Here is a 16,663-nt window from a genome sequence, read left to right as displayed (position 1 = left end):
CAAGAATAGTTACAGAATTAGTGATGACAAGATTGTTTGTTAGGATGAGGAAGGAGAAGAAACGGGGTCATCACACAAATTATGTAAGAATATGATGATTCCAAATTTATAAAATAATTTCGTACTACTACTTTTTGACCTCATGCTTGAGAAGCTGGAGCGTATGAATGAAATCTGAAACTATTTCCTAACATAAAGCTTTTTGCTTGTAATAGGCCTAATATGCATTTGATATTGGTACTTCATGAATTATATTCTGTCATGTTATAAAAATGATCATTTGTGTCAAAATAGTGTCATTTATTTGGTGTGTGTTAAAGTGCTGCAATATTAGACAGGCCTATTTCTTTTATCTAGCAGACAGTGGCAAAATACACCTAATCAGATCGAGAAATCACACCAGTCTTGGGTACTATTTGTATTAACAGGTTTTTCAGTATTTGAAGAAGACATTTTGTTTTTTCATGTAGCAGAACGTTTGACGAACTTTAATGAGGTAATGCAGAAAGGAAGGCATGCCATGTAAAGCTGTAGCAAGATTAGAGAGAAAACAATGCTAGGACATGAGTATTGAAGAATTATGTACTATTTTGTCGTTACTGGTTTTATGTATCCTGTATGTAATTTTATGTCACACGAAACAGCAACTTATTAGCTAATAGACAATAAAGAGTCCAAATTTCCTGAAGAGTTCTTGTTCTTCCGGTTACAAATAATCCCATCCAGTATTAATCATGAGATTTTTTTGAAGAGGAGCAGTCCTGCCAACTGGGAGCAGGAGAGGTACCACAGGACATTTTAATTTCCACTGTCCTGAATATAGTTTGATGGCATCCATTACAAAATATACACTTAGAATTCCACAGAGCGAAATAGTGACGTGCGATAGAAGAAGGCTGTGTGAAGAGGTGTGGCAGTGCACCATTGCACGCTGAAGACCAAGTAACATGCCTTAAATTTTCTTGAACACATATGTGTTGTGTATAAAACTCTTCAGAAAGATGTTTACTACAAAATGAACATATTTTTGAAATTTTTTACATCCTACCTCAAATGCTCACGGGAGTGTGTGTGTGTGTGGGAGGGGGGTGTTTAATACCACACGGTTGGCTAGTTTCAACAGTGTGCTGCATTTCAAGTGCACATTTTCATCTTCTAACATGTGTGGCATTATGCCATAATAAAGAACCAAACATGAAATAATACAGTAGTGGTACTCCAAGAAAATTTACATCCAAACCTGGACATACGAATGTGCACTTTAAGATGAATTATGCATTTTGGTATGGTTCACGAAATTCCGATGCCCTTGGGGTATCTAATGCCTTGTTTCTTTTATGACTTAATGTAATATCTTTTAATGTTTAACACATACGGACATATGGACTTCCTGCGTCATCATATCTGTGCGAGCGTGACGATGCCTGTTATCTGCCGCTCTCTGGCAACTACTGAAACGAACCTATTTCTAATAGGTTGCGGAAAAATTTTGCGAATGGTGGTTTGAAAAGTGTTACTTTCAAAGTAAATTTCCTTTCATACAAGATGAGCTGTGTGCAAGAATGTACGATGAATTTCTTAAATCACAGAGTGTCTGACTCTCATTTAAAAATCAACTCCTCGAGGATGGCCATTTAGGAGAATTTCGAGCCCAGAAGATCAGACATTTATGTCATTATTAAAAATTTTACCGACACATTTGTATGATGTATCTTAAAGTGTAACATGTGCAAAAAAGATCGACATTATATGTGAAAGCTTAGCTTCTCCTGCAGCTTATTAATCTTAGAGACCAATATTACATGTTAAAGCTTTGCTTTCCATGTAGCAACACTGTGTATATTAATTTAAACCATTAACTTTTTGTATTTGTGTGTTCGTGCTACTTAACAGTAATGTTGCTATTGGCTGACTACATCACATGTCGTAGGCTCTAAATATCTGCTGTCATTGTCTGATGAGATCACATGACATGAGGTATGACTGGCTTACAAAAGAGCAGCGCTATCTTGATTTCAATACTTCGGAAAGTAACATGCCGTGTTTCGCAGAATTCAAATTTATACTTTCATAATACGAAAATATGCTGCATAGGTGTGTGTGTTTTTTTTTATAAAGTGCAGGGAAATTCTACGCCGGTGTATAAAACCATAACCATTCAAAGGATTGATAAGTTTTACAGTTCCGAGGAAAAGTACACTGTCACTTAACATGGAAAAAGTGTATTTTCACCCAGGGGAAAGTTTATTTTTAACCAGGAAATCCAGGATTTTTTTCCCTTGTCTGCTTGTACACCTTGTTGTGCCACACACACACTTACGAGCCATTGAACTAAAGACATGTACCAAGTGGTGTGCAGCAACCCACTTTTGCCCTGAAGATGGCAGCAGTGTATGTTGGGATGTGACACTAAAACCACTGTGGAGCAATCTTCATCCATGACCACTGACTGTCGTTTGTAATTCGAGAACATTGGTAAGACCGGTGCTTAGGTGTGCATATATCACTCTGTCTAGTGTCAGATGTGCTCAGCAGGCTAAAGATTTTCCTCAAACCATTCTGACATTAGAATTGAGATGGTGGTGTACTGTGTGCAGGACACCGGTGGCGAACAGATGTACTTGACTGAACAGTAGGTCTTTGTTTCATCCACCAATGGGAGATGATGGCAGTTGCAGCAGGAGCCCCACTTCATGTGGTGTTAATAAATTGCGAATGGAATACCATTACTGTCTGTCTTCGATGCCATTTTATGTGGTTTTCAGTGTCGTGGGCCTCTATCATCAGTATGTGCACAAAATGTACCACGATTCATATGGCAGTCGATGTATTTTCAGTCGTTTGGCTATTTGGTGTTTCAGCAGCAGTGCTAATCTCATTGTCCTATAAAAGCCACTGACAGAAGTAACAAGGTTGCTGGCTTCTGTACAGCATATTGAGGAAATGGCTCTTAATGATATGGCTAATCACTAGATATTGTTGTCATGGTCTAAATTGACAAATAATTTGCTTCAGTACGACTCACCTGCCCACCTGTTACAATGTTTAATAGTTGTCAGATACTACAGACATCAACATGTGGCCCTTGGCAGCTGGCTCCAATGGCTGTAGTTACCCTCTAAGTGAGGTACTCATTGTACACCACTGACACAATGGGAATGAGTGTCCACGTTGACCACCCAATGTACAGAATGAAATGCACCAATATTGCATGTTCTTCACATCCTATAATTGATTACTGTTCTAGTGACCACTTACAAAGTCTGATGCCATTAGAGTTGTCTAACACACTGAACTGTTACATTTGTCTTGATGACATTATAACAGTGTCCCTCACACAACAGCTAAATCTAATTCAGTTGCATCTATCACACACTATTCTTAGCTCAAATGGAATAAACTGTTATAAAAGAAAAAAAAGTTGACAGTTGTAGTAAAAAAAGCAAATATTCTGAATGATCACAGCAAGTTTTCAGCAAACCAGCACCAACATACACAATCTTGAGAGAGAGAGAGAGAGAGAGAGAGAGAGAGAGAGCAATATTCTAAGAGGTTAAATACCAAACATAAAATCATTATTGGAAAACTGAGGGCTCTGTAAAAAATAAACCAAAAGATGAGGTAGTAGTAATGTAAATGTGAGCTCAAATTTTCAGAACATAATCGCAATCTTTTTAACATGCAACTTGCCGCTCACTCCAAGAAGCTCCCTTAACTGTAACTCTCTCCGTTGCTGTGATTCGCTCATACCTACCCAGCCACTCCCACTTGCCCATCCTCATTCACTCATTCAACCCAACTCATTGTCATTTTCTCTTTGTGTGTCTCTGTCACTGTCTTATGTCTCTCAGTCACAATCTCCTTCATTCTGACCTACTACTTCTAGTACTACTGCTACTGTCTCTTCTCACTGTCGCCCCTGGCTCCCCTTGCTTTCTCATACTGCTACTATCTCATTCACTCCTTCCCATGCTGCATTATCTTCTCATTGTCACTAACTCTCTCTTCCTTATTGTCATTGTCATAGACTCAGTCTCTCATTATCGCTGGGTTTCACCCACTTCCACTTTCTCCTTCTATTTATTTCTCTCTCATTGTTACTGTCTTCTTTGCTCTTTTCCTATCACTGTCAGCTATGTTCCACTGCCACTGTGTCCCTCTCCTCCTATCATACTGCCCATGTCTCTTTCACTCTTTCTATACCATAACCACTGTTCTACTAACTTCCATGCTGGAATATCAGCGGTGTAAGGAATACATAGATTGCCACTTACAGTAAAGATGATAAGTTAAAATGGAGACAGGTACAACTAAAAGACACACACACATTAGCTTTCAGTCACAACCTTCGTCAGAAAAACTCTCTCTCTCTCTCTCTCTCTCTCTCTCTCTCTCTCTCTCTCTCTCTCTCTCTCCACAAGCAAGCACACCACATGTGCACACATGACTGCCATTGGCATTCTGATCCAAGCTGCCAGAGGTGGCAGTCATGTGTGCGTGAGGTGTGCTTGCTTGTGCGAGTACATGTGTGTGGGTGTCTTTTTCTGATGAGGGCTATGGACGAAAGATGACATGTAAGTGTCCTCTAGTTGTGCCTTTCTGCAACTTAACATGTCATATTTATGGTAAGAGTAATTTATCTTTGCCTTACATTGTTGATCTTCCAGTACTTATTACTTGACCATCTCTTCCCCACTGCCACTGTCTCCTCTCTGAGCACAAAAATGTCTCCTCCTCTCTGAGCAGAAAAAAAAGCACGAATATGTTAGCATGCTAAATTTTTGGAAATATTTTTAAAGATGCTAAAAATGGTAGAATATGATGTACCCCACTTTCCAGTCAAGAGTCTTTTTAAACAAGAGCATATTAGTCTTTTTTGTGCTCCAATAGGAGCATTTTTCTGTTAGTTCCCTTCTTTTCCCTGCCATAGCAGGGCATGTCATTCATATGGATAGAACTTCAAGGATTATTAAATTTGTGATAGTTTACTTATATAAACTGAAATAACGCAAAACCACTTTTACACCTCAGTCTGGATTTTACAGGCACAAAAATTTTGCTTGTGTTTCAGTACTACAGTAAGTCCTTCTCAGAATCCTTTGGATGGCAGCGGAGACACTTTACAGCATATTTCTCCATGCTATGTCACCTCATAAACTTTGTTTTCACCTCACATCAGAGTTTACATGTACAAGCAGAATAACTTTGAACCTCTGTAGCTTGGAAACGGATAAAGATATCAAGAAAATGTTAAAGGTTGTTCGAAATCAGAGATTTTGGGAATGTATTGGAAAAGTTTCAGCCATTTGCTGCACATAGCCATCTTGAAATCCGCAACTTGGTGTTGGTATGAAAAAATGGTAGAAAAAGCTTTTTTGGGTTTTCTAAGGAACTGCACATGAACCAATAACGATTTTTGAAAATGGGAAGATGGAACTTCTACTTAAATCCCCGGAGAACATACTGTTCAAATCTGAGCAGTTTGCTCTCGTTACTTATTGTTTCAATTTTGCCTCTCACTGGATTTTATGTGTGTATTTTAGATGTACATGTAAGGTAGCTTTTAACCTCTGTATCTTGGAACCTGATAAAGATATCAAGAAAATTTTCAAGGATGTTCGAGATTGGGATCTTGGGAATATATCACAGAAATTTCAGCCATTTGCTGTGCATAGGTATCAAGGAATCTGCAGTTTGATTTTGATAGATTTTTTCCCCCCAGAGGGGTGGGGGGGGGGGGGGGGGGGGGGGGGGAAGGGTTGAGAACCACCCATGAACTACTGGTACCTCCATAAGCCACTTAAGGCCCACCGTTGGTCACATTGAATGCAAAAATTACCAACTGATTTCCTTCATTTGCCTAAGCAGAAGGAAGTGTATAATATTCATACTTTTATCCTGTACTGTAGGATAGTGACCTAAAATGAGCCTTGTGTTGGATATACAAATGACCCCTAGCGCAAGGACCATCCAAAACACTTGACCCTAACTTTCTGTCACCGGCAGAACCGGAGGTATGAGTCCCAAAAGAATCCTCTTTTTATGGACAGCATTTTGGAATAAATTAGTTAGTGCTAGCTGTTGTGTGCATAGGAATAAGAAGTTTGCAATACTGGAAAATAAAAGATGGATACTAACAAAAATTAGGAAAGGCAACACTTACTTGTAGCTGATTGATATGTGGAACTCAGCGCACGCGTGCGCCCACACACACACACACACACACACACACACACACACACACACTCCATTTCCATTGCACCCACCAGCAGCACGTAATGACATTGATGCATGTGTTCTTTTTGTCAAGTGGATATACTTCAAGTAGAAAAAGAGCAGTAACTGAAAAGCAAGTGAAGTGTATGGTATTTCATATGATCTATATGCCACACATTAATCGTGTGTGTGATAAGTGATTACTGTTATAACCTCAAGTTGAACAAATATATTTCAAGGAAGATGCAATACATGAAAGTCACAGATCAAGTTAACAGAGTAAGACGTGTGTACACTTTAACAGTCAAATCATAACTGAGTCCGAGTCTAGCGGCCGCTGCCTGGCTCGCCGCTGAGGTGGCGCTGCTGCTGCTGCATGGCTGGCAGACAGCGTCGCATGTAGAGGACACGCGTAACTGCGCGGCGGCACTTTGAAAGATCAGCGAGTCACAACACTTTTCCCCCCTTTGAAGTTTTTGCACAGATCTTGATGGAGGTGGCCTGTAGATTGCTAACGTCCATAGGTGTTGTTTGACTGGCCGTAAAGTCTCGAGGAGGAGGCTTCTCGTATGGACCAGAAACTGCCGGGAAGCAGCGTCGAGAGGAAGTTGATGATACGCTTCTGACAGGTCAAGTTTAGAAAAATACTGGCCTCCAGCAAGTTTAGTGAACAATTCTTCAAGTTGAGGCATAGGGTAAGTGTCGATAAGGCATTGAGCATTTACAGTGGCTTTGAAATCGTCACAGAGACGAATATCACCATTTGGCTTAGCAACGACGACGACATGAGAGGACCACTCACTGGAAGTGACAGGAAGCAAGATCCCTGAAGCAGTGAGACGATCCAGCTCCCATTTGACCTGATCACGAATGGCCACAGGAATGGGCTGAGCCCGAAAAAACTTAGGCCGAGCAGTGGGTTTGAGCGTGATATGAGCTTCAAAGTCGTTTTCACGGCCTAACCCAGGAAAAAAAGGGACGAAAATGTCGTTGACAAGGAATCCAATTGAGCATAAGGAATAGCATCAGAGACGATATTGACAGAGTCATCTATGAAGAACCCAAAAACGCGAAAGGCATCAAAACCAAAAAGATTCTCCATGTTACTATGGTCGACCACAAATATGGGAACAGTGCGAACGACAGATTTGTAAGATACCCCAGCATCAAATTGTCCCAAGTGAGAAATCTGTTTATTGTAAGTCTGTAATTGGCTAGTGACAGGTGACAAGATTGGAGAACTCAACTGAAGATACATCTGAGAATTGATGATAGTGGAAGCAGAACCATTATCCACCTGAATGCGATCATCTCGACCAAGTATTTGGACATTGAGGAATAACTTCCCTGAAAGGGAAGAAGTATAATTGACAGAAAACACAGACTCAGAATCAGTGTCATGTTCATGAACATCATGTATGCAGTCGGATTTGCAAATGGATGACACAGACCCTTTTTTTGCACACGGCCCAACGTTGTGGACAATCTTCTCGTGAATGTTTTGTAAAACACCGCGGATATGAAGGAAGTCGCTGTGGGTTTTGCTGCAATTTCTTAGAGGTTTGCTTACAGTTAGGCCGAGGCTGCGCTTGGGAGTGTACTGCGGCCACATTGGCCGGCGGGGACACGCCACATGCTTTGTCAACATCGTACACAGGTTGTATTTCCCCGACGTCGCCCCATGCCTCTGTTTGCGCTCCAGCGGCGCGAGAAATTTCAAAAGACTGAGCGATGGAGAGGACTTCATCTAGAGTCGGATTTGGCAACTGAAGGGCACATTGCCTAACTTCTTTGTTGGGCGCCGATCGGATAATAGCATCCCGTACCATGGAATCAGCGTAGGATTCTTTGTGAACTTCAGTAACAAATTGACACTTTCTACTGAGGCCGTGAAGTTCAGAAGCCCAAGCACAATAGGATTGATTTGGTTGTTTTTGTCAACGATAGAAGGCAACACCAGAGGCTACCACATGCATTTGCTTTTGAAAATAGACGGACAGAAGTGAGCACATTTCAGCAAAGGACAAAGACGCATGATCTTTCAAAGGAGCCAATTGTGACAACAACCGATACATTTGAGGTGAAATCCAAGAAAGGAACAGAGACTTACATGTTTGTTCGTCCACAACATGAGATGCCAAGCAGTGCTGTCAAAGACGTTTTTTGTACTCAGACCAGTCTTCTGCCGTCTCGTCGTTAGGAGGAAATGGAGGTAGAGACAATGACAAGAGACGCCCCGCGTTTGATGCCGCGACGAAATCACAAATCCCATTTGTGAGAAGCGTTTGCTGTTCTATGAGACCTTGCAATAGTTGCTCTAAAGTAGCCATGGAAACATGTGGGTCAACGATGGAAAAGAAAAATCACTACCTCGTCGATAATTGTTATAACTTCAAGTTGAACAAATATATTTCAAGGAAGACGCAATTCATAAAATTCACAGATAAAGTAAACCGAGTAAGACGTGTGTACACTTTAACAGTCAAATTATAACTGAGTCCGAGTCTAGCGGCCGATGCCTGGCTGGCCGCTTAGGTGGCGCTGCTGTTGCAGATGGTTGGCAGACAGCGTCGCATGTAGAGGACGCGCGTAACTACACGGCGGCACTTTGAAAGATCGGCGAGTCACAACAATTACATTTACTCTGTTACTGAAGAAGCATCTGCAGAATGCTACCTTTAGAAAGTATTAAGTCTACCGAAAAGTAGCATTCCAGAACATCAGATGAGAAAGGAGAGGTGAAAGAAATACCAATTAAAAATCTTGAAACTTGTTTGTCAATGAGACTTTTAAACGCATAATAAATGACAAAATCACAGAAATGTTTTTCAGAGATGTTATTTCCTATTCTTCCTATAAAAATCATTTAAAAAGACTTAGAAAGGGTAATTTCCATGGTGTTAACTAATGCAGTGTATACAACTAATGTAGTTTCTTATCTTCTCATAGCCAGTACCTATTTTTGTATCGATAATGAGTTGTTATATTTTCAAGAATCAACAAAATTTACAATAGTAAAGAGTTTGTAGCCTTCCCCTGATACTTCATTTGCTGTCTTTGCAAAGTGTGCTAGTAATATGTTATTGTTTCTGTTAATGGTGCATGGAATTATGGAATTTTGTGCTAAGTTCCTATGTAACCAAATTGCTGGGGTCATTGGTCCCAAGGCTTACACACTACTTAATCTAACTTAAACTAAGGACAACAAACACACCCATGCCCAAGGGGAGACTCGAACCTCCAACAGAGAGGGGGAGGGGGGAGCTGCACAAACCGTGCAGTTTCCCCGCACAGCTGTTAATGGTGCAATTTTAGTGTAGTGTGGTATGCTTTTGTTGTTGAAAGGATTATTTACTTACTGAATTTGATCTGCATTGCTGGAGAGAAAGTCACATAATAAAACTACATGTACGTAGACATGAAATGTGTTCATCATTGATTACATTATTGATTTCATTTTAATACAGTAATCTCTTGTCTGCCATGTTATTTTGATGTCATGGAAACTGATTTGCTTTGAAGAAACCATTCTTGTGTTATGTTGAAACACGATTTTTTTTGTAGGTGGAAGTTTGTTGCACCAATGAATGTAATGCGTAGTCGAGTTGCGTTGGTTGCGAACATGGGTAAGCTGTGGGCAATTGGAGGATACGATGGTGTTTCAAATTTATCTACAGTTGAAGTCTATGACCCAAATACAGATTCATGGTCATTTGTAGCATCAATGTGTGCCCATGAAGGAGGAGTCGGTGTGGGTGTCATACCTATATGTAAAGACTGACAGCTGAGTGTCAAAATTTACAGTTAATTTGTTGAAATGTTTATTGTGGATGGTGATTGTGGCTTGGCTGACTTTTATTTCATCACACACGTTTCATAACTGTTTTTTTGTAAATAATTTATATTCTTGTTGCATTTTATTTTTTGTTCTATATTTAAAGAAATGTCATTCTTGATCTGATATGGATATTTGCTTTCACAGCGAACGATCTCAGATTTCAAAACTGTTAAGAACTATATCTGAAATAATAGTCCAGTGATAAAATGAATATGATTGTCATATTTAATTGGTTGATATGCCAAGAGAATGAATGTGAAACAATTAAAAATTGAGATTATTTTTAAATGTTTGTTGTTATTCTTATTGCCATGCAAAGTTTGCATTTTTAATGATCATATTATTATCTACTTAATATTTTCTTCTTTTAAGTGGTACTGTGATAAAACTATAAAAACCACTCTAATAGTAAATTTTTAGCAGTTTTTTTAACTGCTACACTAATAGTACTAAAGGAGGTCTTGATTATGGGATTATAGTTTGCAGAATTAAATTCATTAAAATGATTTAATTTCTTTGTAATGGTAAGCTATAGGGTAATGTAAATTATGCTACTATTCACTGCTAATATGGAACTCAGACTTTCCTGACTTAGTTTTCTGGAAGAGTATGCTGTTACGTGGCATCATTTCTCATGTATTGACATAAGACCTGCAGATTCAAGCTGTGGCCAGAAGAAAATTTTGGCTCTTGTTCTTTACTAAAATTGATTAACTTCTGCTGTTTGCAGTTCCACCATTTACAAGCAAACATACAAACAATTATGAAAAATAAAAATATGCCATTATCTGTTGTTTGTAATTTTCATTAATGGGATTAAGCCAAACTAACTGTACAAGCAGTCTGATACAGTTGTCTTATAACAGTCAATCTGTCTGGTAGTAACAGAAGCACTGTGTTGATAATAAGCTGTGGTTCTGAGATAAACTGTTCCTCTCTCATGAATTTAGTCATCATCAACACTAATACTGGCCATTTATGAACCTCTCCAATTCAGAATTTCCTCAGCTGTCTCATTACGCTTACAATCACAGAAATTTCAGTACCCCAATTACATTCCCTTACCACAGCACATCTTAAGGAGTATGTTAAGAGAAATCTGTCACAATTATTGATAGCATTAATTAATACCCTCCTCCAACCTCTCCCTCTCAGTGGGAGTGCCTGTGTGCAACTGTATATGCCCAAATTTCTCTCTTTTTACTGCTTTTTGTATTATGATTTGTTTTATTCTTCCTTTGGAGTTTATTGAACATTTCTGTAATATCTTTGTACCTTTACATTAAATGGAGCACCAGTTGTACAGGCTCATCGTTGAACTTTTAGTTTTTGTACTCATCTTGTTCATTAAGGCTGGTAAGTGATGCTAAAGTAGAGGCTTCTCAATTTTCTTTAAAGCTTCTTACATACAAAAGCTTCTTCTCCTTAGTACACACCAAATGAAACAATCCTTTTAACTACTTCTCTACTGCTGGGTTCACATGGCCAGGGTTTTTCAGTCGTCATGCACATAAATTTGAAGAATTGTGGCTCAACTTTGATGCCCTGCATAAGCAATGAAGAAATATTTCATTACTTTCCAGTAATATTAAGAATGAACTGCCAGTTAGTGCTCCAAGAACTAATTTTTCACAAATAATTCTGAGTATCACAACAGTTTCCGTAAGTGATCACTTCTTAATTATAACCTTGTTTCATGAATGATGGCGGTTCACATAGGTCAAGGCACAGATGAGTATTCCAGTGTTGTCAGTTCCAAACAGCATTTGCAGTACTCGCATACACGTGCTTTGTACTTGAAGAAAGCATGAATCTTGCAAATTATGTCTCTCACTTGCTCGTGCAGACTTTCTCACTTATGCAGACTTTCTCACTTATGCAGACTTTCTCACTTATGCAGACTTTCTCACTTATGCAGACTTTCTCACTTATGCAGACTTTCTCACTTATGCAGACTTTCTCACTTATGCAGACTTTCTCACTTATGCAGACTTTCTCACTTGTTGCCAACATCTGCAATGACAGCTCGCAACAAATGGAATAAAAATTCACTAAACAATTCACTACGATAACATTTGATGCTTGCATTGCTTAGACATTCACAGCAGAGTGCTCAGAACAACACTGTATGTTCATTGGCTGTTGGAGAATACATGAAGGAGATGTGCAGAAATAGCCTAAACTCAACTGCCATCATTTGTAAAGCCATCTGTAGTTTCATCATTTGCAAACAGTGTTGAAAAACTAAATAAAAGTGGTTCAGCAAACACACCAGAGGTGTGTTGAATTTCTGATGTTGATTCCATAATAATGGGCTATATCTGAGAAAAGTAATCTTTTCAGTTGCATATTCCTCTGAATATTTTTGAGCACGTAATTATATTAAATATTAAAGTTTCAAGGTCAGAAGAAATCTGGATGTCAAGGGGTACAGCACCTATAATACTGCTCTTATCTGTAACCTTTCACATGTTGTGTTTTTATTATGCAACATGGAGCCATTTGGATTGAAGTGTATAGTGTGTTCACAAGGAGATGAATGAATTATGAGGGGGAGGGGGGTGAGAGAGGGGTCATGGGAAGCAAGCCCCACCCACCAACTCCCAGCAATTGGCTGACAAGGGAGAGGGGTTGGGTGGCGGGAACAAGCCACACTTACATCTCACAGTGCTAACACTACACTTCTGCTCATGTGTCAGTTTATGCTCCAAGCGATTGGACGGAAGCTCTTTATTTTTGCTCTTCTGTCCCTTCCCCTTTTCAGAGGAGTGGAAAGAGTATCTGGTGCTGCTCATGATGGGCCAGGAACCACTAATCACTCTTTAAAAAATCTATTAATTTGTATGTAATACAACACAGCACAACAATCACTTTGCAAGGTTCTGTATTAGATTGCTGTGGCTGAACACGAAACATGAGCAGGCCAAACTCAACCGATTTCTGCCAATTCAGAAGTGGGTAGTCCTCATTCATCTCTTTGTGAGCAAACTGTATCATTAAACTATGCCCAGCTCTGTATTCTGCAAGTCATTTTGAAATGTACGACTGAGAAATAACTCCACTGTTACTGTGTTTAGAGTCATGTGTCAGTTCCTGTTGTAATGCTTGTATGCTTGAACTATAATTTAATTATCCCCTTGTGTTCATTATTTGCATGTATGATGTGATGGCAGTTGGCAGCTGAGTAGCCTTACGTTACTTATAAATTATTGATTGTTAGAATTTTTAAGGTAACATAATGTAATATTTAATTTTAATTTTCTGGTTCGCGTATTGTCATGATTTTGAAGCTTTTGCACTTATTGCAGTTTTCTCTGTACACCGTCTCTGATATACTGCAGTAACTGCACTCCTTTGTTTTCTTTTTACTGACTTTTATCTTGAACTCCAGACATTGGAAGGGATGAGAAGAACACATTTTGTTGCTCTTTCCTTCCGTTCCCTTCCTTAACATACCTGAAATTTTTGAAAATATTGTGCCTCTTATTGAGTCACTGACTGTCACAGTCATAAAGCATCATTTTATGTAACGTGCTATAGATACCCATAAGTGCAGAGCACTTTGGGCGGGAATTACCGAGGCATAAATGGAAAACTGGTAAGTGCTTGATTCTGTCCACAGTTTATTGCTCCATCTTCAAGAGAAACTGTGCTCTCCATTTCTTGTTATGGCAATTAGTGCATTCTGCATCTGCTCTTTTCTTTAACCAGTGACATTTCTTGACTAGCATTGTAGTGCTTCCTTTATAACATGATTAACATGTAAAGGAACTGGCAGTGATTCAGGCCTTAAAAAACTGGAGGAGTTGGTATGATATAGAGCTGATGTGATGTCATTATAATTTTTTCATTTGTCTTACCTAGAATTATTGGTAGGAAGAGGATTTGTTATTTCTAAGAATGTCCACTATTGTGATTCAGGAGGGTAGTTTAGCAATGTAATGTTGAGACTCTTTGTATGATTTCCTGTAATGTTAAGAACATGGCTGTGAGTAGCTGCTTCAGTAATTTTTAGTTAGTGCACATTATTTACCCTGTACATGAAGCAGATGTGAACTAAAAGATCATTTCTTTGAAAGGATGCAAGTGTTTCAATACTGTATTATATGAATGGTTCTTAAAAAGTGCAATCTGTTTTTACCACTTTTGATGTTAAATATTGGAATACAAATTTGTTTTATCCTGTTCATCAAGAAGCATACTAAATATTGTAAGAAAATTATTTACCTTAGAACTGAAAAAAATGCTTTCTGTTGTAAAAACAAGAAAGAATATGAAAGAGGAAACATTGAAAGACAAATCAAATGTATTGTAAGCTGTCAGAATTGTAAATATATTTATGTAAATAAAAATATTAAATGAATTTTATTTTCTCCTGTTAATAATTGCTTTCATATGAAAGTTACACTGTTTGCCACCTTGAAGCACTCACATCTAGTAGTAGTAGTTGTAGTTGTAGCTCACTCATATTTCGTTTTTACACATTTCAGTGATTGTAGAACATAAATTCAGTATGATTTGTTGATATAGACAAGTTGGTGACATGGAAGATATCAGTTGGGGGGCTGGCAGTGGGGGAAGGATTTATGATGCTCTAGGAAGCAGTTGTCTTGGCTGTAAGATGGGATGCTCCAGGAGATAAGTTGGAGGTGTTAGTATAACACAACAGAGGTGGATGTGGTTGGTACTTCAAAGACTACCACAATGGGACCGTCACGATGATTGTCTTTTCTGTATTTTAGACAACCGCTAGAACATACGCGTAGGGTTCTGTAGATCAAGTAGTTCTGTTGAAGCAGAAGTGAAACCTTGTGAGAGGACTTAGGGTATTTTGCAATTCATTCTTAATTTAAAGAATTTGAATTATGAGGATCAGTTTTGTATAATATATCACAGTGGTCAAGGATCGATGTAGTTCCTCTGTCATGTATACCTTTCCTAAGGAGGAGTAGGACACTGATGATGATGATGATGATGATGATGATGATAGAGCTGTCTGTATCCATATCATGGCTATACTTGACTCTGCAAGGTTAAGGACTGAGGTTTCAGATATGACTCAGAGGAAGGTTTGGGAGATCATGCTGTAAGGTGCAAGAGTTCTTGGAATATCTAACAAGAATGTCTTTAGGAGAAAGGAGAAGTTTCTTCATGTGGTTGTGCTGGAACTTTTCATTTGTAGGTTTAAAATAGATTATGAAGGTAGATCTCCATTTGAGATACTGGATCCATGAAAGGATAATGTGGTTTGTAATGTATGGGGGGGAAGAGGGGGGTTAACTAGTAGTTACATGGCTAGACAGTGAAGTGAGAGGTATTGTGAATGGTGGTTGCAGGAAAGGAAGAAGATCCCTGTGGCAGTTTCTTTTTTTCTTTGAGGCATTGCACCAGTATGGTGAATAGCTTCCGCAAATGATGTTTGGCTTTTTATTCAGGTTGGTTGGTTTAAAAGAGGGGGGAAGGGAACAAACTGTTAGGTCATCGGCCCTTGTTTTGAATAAAACAATGCCACATGGGTGAGAATAAAAAAATGAGACTTACAAAACAAAATGGAATAAAGGAAAAACCACAAGAATGACGGAAGGGCATCAAACACTTAAATGGACAAAAGAGGACAAGAGAAAGAAATGCAAGAAACAGGTAGAAGATATTAAATGACAAAGCAGATTACCATGGCTGGCTGAACATGAGAATAAAATGGAGAAGCCAGCCACTCTGCAACACATTAAAACCTCCACCCTAAAAGAACTAGGGTGGAGGACACAGAGGGACAAAGGACATGTTCTAGAACTTAGATCAAATGATAAAACCCACCCTCACGAATAAAACATAAAACTAAATCAGCCAATGAGGCGCTGTCAGATAAAATTAGCAGCAACGAGTCTGGCAACCCAATATTTTGTCACAGGGGACTCAAAGTGGGACAGTGCACCAGAATATCGGCCACTGTCAACCGGGCGCACCGACACTGAGGCGGGTCTTAACGGCACAGGAGGTAGCCATGGGTTGCCCAAGTGTGGCCAATGCGGAGCCGGCAGAGAAACACAGAACCCCTGCGAGAGGCCCGCATGGAGGACTTTCACACTTTTGGAGCCTCCTTAATGGCACGCAGATTGTTGTACATACAGAGACTATGCCATTCTGTCTCCCAAAGCCAAAAAACCTTGCTGCGTAAAAACAAATGCAGGTCAGTTATTGGAATGCCGATCTCCATAAATGGTTTATGTGTAGCCTGTTTGGCCAGCCTGTCAGCAAGTTTGTTGCCTGGGATTCCAACGTGACCTGAGATCCAGACAAACATCACTGGACCGTTCCAGGGCGTAGATGGACTCCTGGATGGTCGCTACCAAAGGATGATGAGGGTAGCACTGGTTGATAGCTTATGTGCTGCTCAAGGAGTCAGTAGACAGAAGAAATGACTCCCCAGGGCATGAATGGATGTGCTCAAGAGTGCGAGATATAGCCACCAGCTCTGCAGTGAAAACATTGCAGCCATTGGGCAAGGAATGCAGTTCAATATGTCCTCCATCGACATACGCGAAGCCAACGTGACCATCAGCCATCGAGCCATCAGTGTAAACCACTTCATGGCCTCGGTATATGTCAAGA

At 39.4% G+C, this 16,663-nt stretch overlaps 1 protein-coding gene across 1 annotated transcript in view; it reads left to right on the top strand.

Moving 5' to 3' along the window:
* Positions 1–14,370, top strand: part of LOC126471930 (kelch-like protein 18) — a 168,401-nt gene extending 154,031 nt beyond the window's left edge. The window contains exon 10 of the mRNA XM_050099899.1: positions 9,781–14,370. Coding sequence (XP_049955856.1) covers positions 9,781–9,997 — 217 coding nt within the window. The 3' untranslated portion in view covers positions 9,998–14,370. The remainder of the gene's footprint in view (positions 1–9,780) is intronic.
* The last annotated feature ends 2,293 nt before the right edge of the window (positions 14,371–16,663 follow it).

The sequence above is a fragment of the Schistocerca serialis genome, chromosome 1 (genome assembly GCF_023864345.2).
Source record: "Schistocerca serialis cubense isolate TAMUIC-IGC-003099 chromosome 1, iqSchSeri2.2, whole genome shotgun sequence".
NCBI lineage: Eukaryota > Metazoa > Arthropoda > Insecta > Orthoptera > Acrididae > Schistocerca > Schistocerca serialis.
Note: the sequence above shows the minus strand (reverse complement) of the source record. Positions and strands in the feature narration are given on the sequence as shown.